The sequence below is a fragment of the Trypanosoma cruzi genome, genomic scaffold (assembly GCF_000209065.1).
Source record: "Trypanosoma cruzi strain CL Brener 1047053517061 genomic scaffold, whole genome shotgun sequence".
Taxonomy (NCBI): Eukaryota; Euglenozoa; class Kinetoplastea; order Trypanosomatida; family Trypanosomatidae; genus Trypanosoma; species Trypanosoma cruzi.
This window is the reverse complement of record NW_001849525.1, coordinates 100,916-111,199: the sequence shown is the minus strand read 5'-3', so window position 1 is coordinate 111,199 and position 10,284 is coordinate 100,916. Positions and strand designations below refer to the sequence as shown.

Genomic DNA, 10,284 nt, shown 5'->3' with positions numbered 1-10,284 from the left:
ATGTGCAACGTTTTGCTTGACACAACGTGATAAATTAAGATCGGCCGCCGCCCGTTTCATCTCCATCACCGAGGAACGGGCGAGTGTGGTGGCACCGCCGAGTTCCTGCCCTACCAACTCGGCATCCTTTTCGGAAATGAAAAAGCACTGTCGCGCTGCGTGGAGGAAGGCCGGATAATGACTCTCGCAAAGTTTCTCCACTTGGCCCTCATTTTCCTTTATAAACGCTGCAAGATCCCCCTGTAGAATATCCTCCTCATTGCGAATGTATGCATTCTTCAACGCGGTATAATCCGTAAACTCTCCATCCACCAGTGACGCCACAGCAAGGTACCTTGACGGGGCCTTTTGAAACAGGCTGCTTGTTTCTCCCTCTCGTGGCCGCTGCGGGAGAAGTTGTTGTTGTTTTTGTCCCCATAGGGGTCCAGTGGAATCGTCGCTACCTTCGCTTTCTGCACCACTCCATTCATCTTCTTTTTCATTCGCTTCCTGCGCCCCATTTTGTGCAGGATGACTCTCATAATTTTTCAACTGTTCCGTGCGCCACCGTGCGTCCGCGGCGAGTTTCTGAAGCCACCGCTCCGTGTTTGTCGCCTGCAGCACAGAGGCACACTCCAGTTGCACCGTCTTGAACTCCACGTCCCTGCTAATTTCCTCAGAGACTGCAGTCTGGGTAAACGTCTGCAGCTGCTGCCCCTGCGACAAATCCAAAGTTCCAATGGAAATTATGTTTTGTGTAGAGCTGACGGCCAGTAGTTTGTTGGGCCATCTGGTGTAAAGGGAAATTCCCTTCGCCTTGATCAGATACACATGGTATGGCGTTGAGACAATAAGCACCTTCTTCCGTCTACCGTGGCGATGAATGTGTAGGGGCTCTTTCGTATAGTAGAGGATATGTGGGCTGTCATCCATGTCACGCAAAATCTCTTGTATCTTCTCATTTTCTTTGGTTTCTGTTTCTAATTCCATGCTTCTCTCAGTCCTCCTGTACGGCGGCCCCTCCACCTCAGACACGCAAAGAGTGCTGCTTCAGAAAAAGCCAAAAGAAAAAAAAAAGGATAAAGATATGTGAAAAACAGTACACCATGATGAAGATAAGACACATCACCAACGCCCAATTTCCATCCCGTGCGTCAACTCCTTTTCCGTTAGTTTGTTTTTTCCCCTCTTTCCGTGTTTATTTGCTCACGCGGGTCTTTTTTTTTTTTTTTTTTGAAAGCATTTCGCCATTTTCCACTCACTGCTTTCGCGCAGCACGTGTACAAATATAGAAATACGCGCCTTTGAAATAAAAAAACTCCAAATTTCAGCTACAAAAATGCATTTATTTATTGTTGATGCGCACCAAGAGGGAAGAAGAGAAGAAAAAAGAAACAACAAAGGGGTGATGTTACAACACCGGTTTCTTCTTCGCTCGCTTAAGAAAGGGGAAACAGCAGGAAAAGCGGCGTCCCGATGAACACGGTCCGCAGCACGCAGAGGAACGTTCCGTCTTACTCTCTCTTCCAGTTGGCGGCATGTCGGGAAATGGAAGGTCCGGTGGGAGAGGGAACTCTACAATAAGGTCCTCTGCAGCCAAGCCAAATTCCTGCGGCTCAGCAAGGGACACCTGGACAGTTGCATCCCTGACTACGGGTGACCAATCTCTGGGTGCCGACTCGACCTGCACGGACTTCAACGGTGACTCCCAGTCCCCACAGAGAAGGTTTTTAAACTCGGTATGGTGCAGCACACGAGAATTGGGCAAGTACCATGCCGTCGTGCGAACCACGGGCGTGGCACATTGAAATCCAGAATCAAAATTCAATTCTCTTGAGGTCTTGCAACGTTCGTTGCTCTCTAATAGGCCCATCATTTCGGCGCTGCCTTCCGGAATAGTTGAAAGGGTCCTCATCTGCACACGTGCAGGAGGACCATGTAAGTCAGTAACACTTTTGGGTGGAGGGCTAAACTCCACAGGGGGTGCGACTCCAACCTCATGTGTAGGGTCATTTGCATTCTTGTTCTCACCGTGTGAAGATTTATCGCTCCTCGTCTCGTTGCTCGGGCGTTGCGCTTCGGAGCCCTTCTTTGAATTCCCCGATGATCCCATCGCTACCTCATTCATTTCCTTCTCTCCATTCAAAGCCGACTCCGACAATTGTTTCTGCTGGATTCGGGAGCCACTAGAACGGCTGCCCGTACGTGACGATGCCCCGCTTGCGCGCGTCAAGGTCAGGCTGGAGGTCGATGACGCTGCATCCATTAAAGTCTGCACACATTTCGTAACCGTCTCGTCACGTTCAATTGTGAGGGGCCTTCCCCCGGTGGCATCCTCCGTTGCAGGCTCCGTTTGCACCGCCACATCCAAGCTATTTGCGACTTGCAGCTCAGGGATTTGTCGGAGCTGCGGTTCCTGTTCCTGCTGCTGCTGCATAAAATAAGACAGTACATTTTCAGGGTTCCACGGCGAGTACAGAGGTTGAACGCGCAGGACAGGAGACACGGTGCGTTGCACTCGTGGAACCTTGCAACATTGCACCTGGATGGAAATTCCATTCGAGGAAGTTTTAAGAAACGTCCCACCAAAGGCACGACCGCCGACGTACGCACTAACGCGATTCATTCCATCAATCACATCCGCTGGATTATGGACAACGTAGTCATCTAACCTGTTCACATCTTCACGCTGAAAGGAGGAATCTCGCAACACGGCGGGGTTTGAGCCCCGCAATTCATCGTCCTGATCAACAAGCAGTGGCGCAAGACTCTCTTGAAGGTTCCACGCCAAATTTGCCTTCTGACTCGCCAGCGCCAACTCCCTCTCGTTCAACTCACGCTCCTTGTGGAAGACACCCCCAACCGGCAAAGTTGGTGCGCCGCCGCGATCGATCTCCCCACCATCCATCACGGGCTCGCCCGGCAAAGCCGGCAGTCCTTCACTCCGCACTGAGCAGGCCCGCGCAGACCCTTCAATGTCGCTAAAAGGCTCCGAAACGTCGCACTGTGGCACCCCTCGCAAATTTGATTGCGATGGGGACAAAAGGCGTCGTTTGCGCTGCATCCGCAGCAAACTCGTGAACCACGCCGGCTGCCTCGTGTAATCCTCAACAAATTTCTCCCACCACACGTACAAACGATGTAGAGGAGGAGGGAAAAAGACAAAAAAAAAAGACAGCAAAATATATACTCCCCCTTCTCCTTTTCCTTCGCCCCACCCTCCCCTTCTCTCCCTACACGTGTCTTTGGCGGCGCGGGTGCTTCAAATCATGGCGCAAGAAAGAAGAAAAAGAAGAAAACACGTTAAGCTGAAGAACAGGAGATACACAAAATAAAGAGTCACCAATAAATTATCAAAAAAATAAAAAACAAAGACGATGAAAACGTCAAAAATAAGAAAATAAATGAGTAACCGTCAAGAACAAAGAGAAAAAAAAAAAAAAGTACGCCGAGCATGCAAGCACAAATTAGACAAAACATTTATACGCACATGTGTGTGTCTGTGTCTGCATTCAAAAACAAATGGCAGATCAGTGTGTCTCACCATCCAAAGCGACTCATAAAGTGTTCTCCTGTTCATGTGTCAAAAATGGGGAACAATAAGGAAGAGCGTAGATAACACTCCATTCCAAACATGTGCCCATATCTATAGATATAGATAGTTAAATAGATAAATATTTAGATATTTAGATAGATTGATTGATTGATTGATGTAAGCCAATCCCGCCCCAAGCAGATGACAAAAACCTGTATCCTCTTATTCGACTATCATTTTCTTTTCATTCTGTTTTTGGTATCATTTGTATCTTCTTTTCTCCTATTTTCCCTCCCTACGAAGGAACATCCGCTTCCATCCAAATGCGGGCACGGAAGGTCTTGTACAAATCCCGTACAAGTGTCCTAAAGTCCAATCGATGCTGCGATCGGTAGTAAAATGTGAGCTTCTTTCTGTCAAACTGGTATTCGGCATCGACGATGCACATCGGAAGGCCGTGCTCCTCCACCTTCTTCTGCGCCACCTCCACCGCCCGCTCCTCCAGCTCCGTCTGAACACCTTGCAGTTGCGAGACCTCCAACGCGCTGGCCACACGAAGCACTCGGCCCACGCCTTCCCCCCATTTCTTCTCACCGTTGTGGTCCCGTTCGCCAAGCGTCCATGAATGCGTGACGAGCCCAATGTCCTCCCCACGATCACCACCGACGACAACGTACTCGCCGGGAGCAACGTACGTCTGGGATTCAAACTGAAGAACGCGCTTGCGCTTGAACACCACAAGCACCTGACACGGCACAGAACGATCCTTCGGTGGTGAGCGACTACGCCTCTCCTCCGGAATGGAGTCCAGCGTTGGCCGCTTGCGTGAATCGGCCTCCGACTCAGCCCCCGGGCAGTTCTGCCACGCCACCGAATTATCCCCGCTCACTTCGGTGAGGAGGTGATCATAGTTGAGTGTCGCACGGTTCACTGGCGGCGAGGCCATTGACGGCGATGCCAACATCGCTTCATCGTTAACATAATTTGGTCGACTTGGCGTCGTTAGCAACGCGTCAATCATGACAGGGCCAGTCTCCTCGTGGCGGGAGCTCGCGCCGGCATTAAGCAGGCTTGCCAGCTGATCAAAGTGCTGCGTGAAGGTACTGCGAGCTGCATGCAGTTGGGTGATGTGCCTGAAGTAGTACTCATCCACTAGCCGACGTGTCTCTTCAATTTCATTCAATATTGCCGCACTCATTGTCAATTTACTCTCACTCAGTTCCCTCTGTATTTCTTGTTGTTTTCTTGTAGGATCACCTTTAGAAGTCTCACAGCCTCCTTCTCTCTTTGCTTCTTTTTTTTTTTGGCGTCAAACGCGTGCCCACGTACTCTCTTTCTGCGGGGCCCGTGTTCTCAATTTTCGGAAATAAAATCTATCTTCTCTAAATTTCTGTTCTGCGCAACAACGGAGCAAACACAAGCAACAACAACAGCAAAAAGAGGGTTCTGCGGAAAATAACACACACAGAGAGAGAAATATACATATATATATATATATATATATGTGGCAATTTAACGCCCCGCGCTTAAATCGGCTCGCCACATTTTTTTTTTTTATTGTTGTTCTCTTTTCTCACCTTTTGCCTCCTCCACCGCCACCACCATCTTAAGTCTGGACAAGAAGAAGACGCGAGTGAATGGATGCGGGGAAGCACACAAACACTCACCATACAACAAGCGGATCCTTGTCCTCTGCGGAAACAATGATACGCACGCCCTTCTCAAGCTTTTGCTGCAGCTTTGGGAGCAGCTCCTTCTCCAGGTACCCCCGCTCCGTGTTGGTGTGTTCGCACAGAATGACGGCCTGCCCCTTGGCGTTGGCGGCGAGTACCTCATGGTGCCCCATCTCCCCACTCAGCAAGACATCCACGTGTTCCCTTATCATACGAAACACACTGGAACCGCTCCCCGCGCAGATAGCCACCGAATGAACCGATGTGTTGCCGCTCCACCCATGCGGGAGCGACACACGAACAGTGGGAATGCGCAATCCGGTCTTTATGTCATTCACCAAAGTGGCCATTGTTTTTGGCTGATGAAGCGCCACGAGGCGGCCGATCCCTACGGATAACTCATCGTTATCATTTCCGCCGAAACCACCGTTGCCATGTCTATTCACACACTCACACGGCTGGATGGGACGGCACGCGCCGCTGCTGTCTACAATCGACGCAAGCCAGTCGTTGATGCCACCCTTCGCAGCATCCAACGAAGTGTGCGGCGAGTAGATGGATGCACCGTGACGCACCGTCTGTAAAATAATCTTTTGCTTCGGATCTGCCAGCGTGAGACGCTTAAACGCCGTGAAGATGGGCGGATGATATGCGACAATCACCTCAACATTATGTCGCAGGCACTCCTCCATCACCTCAGGGGTGAGATCAACGGTGAGGAGGACAATACCCGAGTTGTTGCTGTCCGGCGACTCCACAAGTAACCCAACATTGTCCCACGACTGGTCAGCAAGCCACAGTGGTGCAATCTCGCCCATTGCCACCATCACCCGCCTAATAAGAGAGGCCATCTGAACGGCTTTTAACGTCTCCCGTTAATCACTTTTTTGTTCTTGTTGTTGATGTTTTTAGTTTTTGTAAATTTATATTGCGTGCGTGAGATCTCTTGCGTTGTTTCTCTCCCTCTTCTTTTGTGCAGCCACGCATACATATGTATAAAAAGAAACAAGCACGCATCCCACGGTCGAAAGCAAAGTATGTGCAATCAAACAACACACCCCGCAGTATATAAAGTGATGCATGCCGCATAGTCGATGCGGTGTAAAAGTTAAAAAACACAGAAAAACTAAAAATGCCTTCTCAAGATAAATACAAAGCAACAACAACAACAATAATAACAATAATAATAGAAGGGAAAAAAAAAAGCAAAAAAAAATTAAATAATGAGAAGAACACATCATAACTCCCCTTTCACAATCAAAAGAGGACAACAACACCAACACCAGCCACAAAAAGAAAAAATAATCAAAAACAACTTCACACATGACTGGTGCCAACCAACTGGCGCACACCACATTCCTTGAAGATGTAGTTAACAAGGGCCAACGACGAAAATTTATCTGATAAAACGCCTCCATTGAAGAATCCCTCACAATCAATGAAAAAAAAAAGGTCACGAAGGCAGCACCACTCAAATGTTCCCTGAAATACAAGGCGTGGCCCATTTTGCAAAAACCGACGCCGACGATATCTACACCGACAGCGGTTCTGTACACTTGAAAAATCCTTTCCGCGCTGTACCACAATCCGTCCATCTCGCAGCTCAATGGACCACCACCAGCTACTTGTCTCAATAACAAGAAAATGATGGTTCCCTGAGAAAAGGCTGAAAGGAGCCCACGAGACCTCTGGCTCTGTGTAAACATGCACCCCAATGGTCTGCTCATCCAGCGACGGCTCCTCTTGCAGCCTCTCGAAAAGCTCCTCAGACGTCACAAAGCAAGATTGTTTTCCGCCATCGCTGCGAGCATCCTCGTCCGCAGAGAGGTCGAGGTAATGTTCAAGCCATCCCCTCTCACCAGTCTCTTGAGCATTCATGCACTAAAGAAAAAAAAAAAAAGAAAAAAAAAAAAAGCGCAAGAATAAACCTCGATTTCCGCCTCCGTCTCCCTCTCGCTCCCCAGTACTTATTTATTTTATAATTATTTTTTGTATTTTTTGTATTCGTCTCTCTCTCTCTTTTTTTTTTCTTTTTTTTTTTTTTTTTTTTGCCACTCCCTTGTTTATTTTGTTTCTTGTTGTCCTCAACCCACAAGACTGATGGAAAAGGACGGTCATACAGTCACAGCAATACATTAATTTAGCCACAGAGCATTCCAGCCGCACAACTGTTAGAACTCTCTTATTTTCCCCTCATCACACACAAATACATACATACACACGTATGTACTCTATCTTCCTTTTAGGTTTGTTTTTTTTTTCTCTTTTTGCTTTTTTTTTCTTTTAAAATGCCATTTGTAAGCATGTTTTCTTCCTTTCTTTCTTTCGCTTTTCTTTTTTAAAATTTGCTTTTTTCGGTTTCCAAGTTCATATTACCTCACGTATTTACGATGGGCGCTTGGAATCCAACCATCGATACATGTTGTGCTCTGGTAGCGATATTTCGTGCGGCTCACATGCCACTGGCGCGGAGGAAAACCAGCGGTGCCGCAGCAGCTCCTCAGCGGGCATTCTCCACTTTGGCTCTAGCTGGAGCATCTTATCCAACATGTCCACACTATCCCGGTCAATGTGCAACAGTTCACACCGGTGTGCCAAACGGCTTGGACGGTTCTGTTTGAACCGTATGAGAGAAGCAGCAGAGTGGCCGTAGTACAATGTGCTCTTCGACGAAGGAGAGCCCAGCCAGTCGGTAATGCCCGCTACCGCCTCCGCCTCGCTACGGGCGTTAATGAACATCTTTCCGCCAGACAACATCTCAAATAGAATGCAACCGCAGCACCACAAGTCAACGGAGGCGTCGTAGTTCACTGCGTGCTCCCCGCCAAGAAGGACTTCTGGTGGGCGGTAAGCCACAGGACACGGCGGTCCTGTCATTGGTCCACGCCACCGCGCAGGGCAAAAACGTGCCCAGCCAAAGTCAATGATCTTCACAACTCCCTTTTCATTAATCATAACGTTGGTTGGCTTCAAATCGCGATGAATGACCCGTTCCTTATGTAGATAGGCCAGCCCTGTGAGAAGCTGACGGAAGATACACTTAATGGTGGGAAGTGGCATGCGACCGGCACTTGGCTCCCCGCGGGGCCCGCCATTTCGCCAAAGCCGAATCAGCGAGACAAGATCATAAGCTATGACGGGCATCAACATGATAAGGGTTCCATCAGGAACGACATGATAGTCAAATAATTCAACAATATTCACATGCTTCAGTACGCGCAGCAGATTCATCTCCCGTGAGGTTGTGTTGCAAAGGCCCATGACACGTCTACCCGCGCCACGAAGCAGTTGCATGCGTTTCATTGTAAGGTGGGTTTGAGTCACGGTGTCAAAGACAATGTACACCTCTCCAAAGCTCCCTTGTCCTATTTTAACAATCCGCCTAAACCGTTCATTGAACGAGCGAACAATAGACTCGGAAACATCAACCGCATTTGCTTTCGGGCCTTCATTCTTCAAATGCACAAGCCCAAAAACGTAGCGCCGCACCGCATTTCTTTCAAACTCCTTCGCCTCCACCCCCAGTGTACCGTGCGGGGAGACGTCCCACTTGCCATTCGGCGTTCCCACCACACTATCGTCGCGGTCCCGCTTCATCTACTTCACTTCTTTCCAAACCGCATCCAAAAACCCCCTCCTGCTGACGTGAAACCACAAACAAAAGGCGAGAATCCGGTGAAAATGAGGCAAAAGGCCTGCGTGAACAAAAAAAAAAAGCAAAGAAAAGAAACACACACACACACGAAGAGAAAAAGAGAAAAAGTGGAAAAAAAAAATGGAAATAATGACAATAAAAAAAAAAGTCGACTCAAGGGGGTGCAGCGCACATTACAAAATTTCATATCGATCATTGGCACCCGAGAGTTCCGCCCTTTTGTTTCTTTTTTTTTTTTTTTTTTCGTTTTGTTTTGCTTTCATTTTAATTTATGGTGTTCTCTATATTTCTGCTTCGTTCCTTCGCACTCGTCGCATTGCCCGGCGGATGCAAGTATTACTCCTGCTGTCTGTTCCTCCTCCTCCCCCTCCTCCTTCTTGCCTCGTTCCGCCGTCCCAGCCGCCACCGCATCCGTCAATGCAAGAGCAGATACACGCATGCATGAGAGAAAAACAAAAATATAAAAAAAAATAATAATAATAATAATAATGAATGACCCTTTTCCTCCAACCCTGCCGTCTCTTTCTCTTCACTAATCAAAAAGGCCTCTTTTTTGTTTGTTGTTGTTTTTTGTGATTTTTTTTTTTGACCTTTTTGTTGTTGTTGTTGTTTTTTATTTGTCTTCTTCACTTTTGTTTTTTAATATTTTCGCCGTGTTCTTTCCCTGACGGCCCTCTCAAAATAAACAAAAGTAAATTGTCCTCCTCCCTCACCTTCACACAAACTGGAAAAACAAACACAGTGCGGGAGCGTCAACACTATTTTGGCTCTGTTTCCTCGGCGGATGGCACGTTATCAGCAAACTTCAGCATCTCCAGGCCCATCATGTATGGACGAAGCACATCTGGAATGACAACACCCTCCTCTGTCTGATAGTTCTCGCAGATGCAACACATCGTCCTCGTAATAGCGCACAATGTACCATTCAACATATGACAGTACTCCTTGACGTTGTTGGCCGACACGTTGCGCAAGTTTGGACCGAAGCGGCAATTCACCCCGCGCGCCTGATAGTCCGTGCAGTTAGAACACGATACCAACTCACGGAAGGCGCCTGATGCGGGGAACCATGCCTCAACATCATATTTCTTTGCCGCGGCGTTATTCAACGCACCAGAGCAAATGTTGATGGTGCGGTACGGCAGTCCAAGGCTCTCGCAGAATTCCTCGGAGGTGCGAATCATCTCCTCAAGATGCCGCCAGGACTCCTCCTCCCGTGGGGAACACACCAGAAATTGTTCCAACTTGTCAAACTGATGTACACGGAAGATACCGAGCGTGTCACGGCCGTGAGCGCCGGCCTCCTTCCGGAAGCAACTCGACATTCCAGCGTACTTCAACGGCTCCTTCAGCTCCGTGAACCATTTACCCCGGTGGTACGCCGCAATAGGCATCTCGCTCGTGGCAATCAAATACTTTTCCTCACCGTCACCCGTTACTTT

The 10,284-nt window shown here is 48.4% G+C and overlaps 7 protein-coding genes across 7 annotated transcripts, besides 17 other annotated features; all 7 read right to left on the bottom strand.

Annotated features, from left to right (window-relative positions):
• Positions 1 to 516: a sequence feature (heterozygous, non-Esmeraldo-like haplotype).
• Positions 1 to 969, bottom strand: Tc00.1047053511163.59 (hypothetical protein, conserved; the record flags this gene model as incomplete). Its single annotated transcript, XM_801256.1, has 1 exon — positions 1 to 969. A coding segment is annotated over one exon (969 nt), but the record flags the coding sequence as incomplete, so codon positions are not given.
• Positions 517 to 1,701: a sequence feature (areas merged during assembly that could not be assigned to a particular haplotype. This can correspond to areas where the two haplotypes were merged or to regions with more than two copies in the genome that were merged during assembly.).
• On the bottom strand, positions 1,391 to 3,043 carry Tc00.1047053511163.50 (hypothetical protein, conserved; the record flags this gene model as incomplete). The annotated part of the gene is made up of 1 exon (XM_801254.1): positions 1,391 to 3,043. One exon carries the CDS (start codon positions 3,041 to 3,043, stop codon positions 1,391 to 1,393), a length of 1,653 nt encoding a protein of 550 aa, XP_806347.1.
• Positions 1,702 to 9,303: a sequence feature (heterozygous, non-Esmeraldo-like haplotype).
• Positions 3,335 to 3,422: a sequence feature (T-rich).
• Positions 3,634 to 3,691: a microsatellite.
• On the bottom strand, positions 3,810 to 4,712 carry Tc00.1047053511163.40 (hypothetical protein, conserved; the record flags this gene model as incomplete). Its single annotated transcript, XM_801253.1, has 1 exon — positions 3,810 to 4,712. The coding sequence occupies one exon, from the start codon at positions 4,710 to 4,712 to the stop codon at positions 3,810 to 3,812; it is 903 nt and encodes a 300-aa protein (XP_806346.1).
• Positions 4,991 to 5,018: a microsatellite.
• Positions 5,178 to 6,038, bottom strand: Tc00.1047053511163.30 (NGG1 interacting factor 3, putative; the record flags this gene model as incomplete). Its single annotated transcript, XM_801252.1, has 1 exon — positions 5,178 to 6,038. The coding sequence occupies one exon, from the start codon at positions 6,036 to 6,038 to the stop codon at positions 5,178 to 5,180; it is 861 nt and encodes a 286-aa protein (XP_806345.1).
• Positions 6,345 to 6,374: a microsatellite.
• Positions 6,505 to 7,065, bottom strand: Tc00.1047053511163.24 (hypothetical protein, conserved; the record flags this gene model as incomplete). The annotated part of the gene is made up of 1 exon (XM_801255.1): positions 6,505 to 7,065. One exon carries the CDS (start codon positions 7,063 to 7,065, stop codon positions 6,505 to 6,507), a length of 561 nt encoding a protein of 186 aa, XP_806348.1.
• Positions 7,071 to 7,101: a microsatellite.
• Positions 7,155 to 7,187: a sequence feature (AT_rich).
• Positions 7,207 to 7,237: a microsatellite.
• Positions 7,435 to 7,472: a sequence feature (A-rich).
• On the bottom strand, positions 7,573 to 8,784 carry Tc00.1047053511163.20 (protein kinase, putative; the record flags this gene model as incomplete). Its single annotated transcript, XM_801251.1, has 1 exon — positions 7,573 to 8,784. The coding sequence occupies one exon, from the start codon at positions 8,782 to 8,784 to the stop codon at positions 7,573 to 7,575; it is 1,212 nt and encodes a 403-aa protein (XP_806344.1).
• Positions 8,890 to 8,989: a sequence feature (T-rich).
• Positions 9,060 to 9,097: a microsatellite.
• Positions 9,196 to 9,220: a microsatellite.
• Positions 9,304 to 10,284: a sequence feature (areas merged during assembly that could not be assigned to a particular haplotype. This can correspond to areas where the two haplotypes were merged or to regions with more than two copies in the genome that were merged during assembly.).
• Positions 9,312 to 9,332: a microsatellite.
• Positions 9,393 to 9,456: a microsatellite.
• Positions 9,601 to 10,284, bottom strand: Tc00.1047053511163.10 (seryl-tRNA synthetase, putative; the record flags this gene model as incomplete). The annotated part of the gene is made up of 1 exon (XM_801250.1): positions 9,601 to 10,284. A coding segment is annotated over one exon (684 nt), but the record flags the coding sequence as incomplete, so codon positions are not given.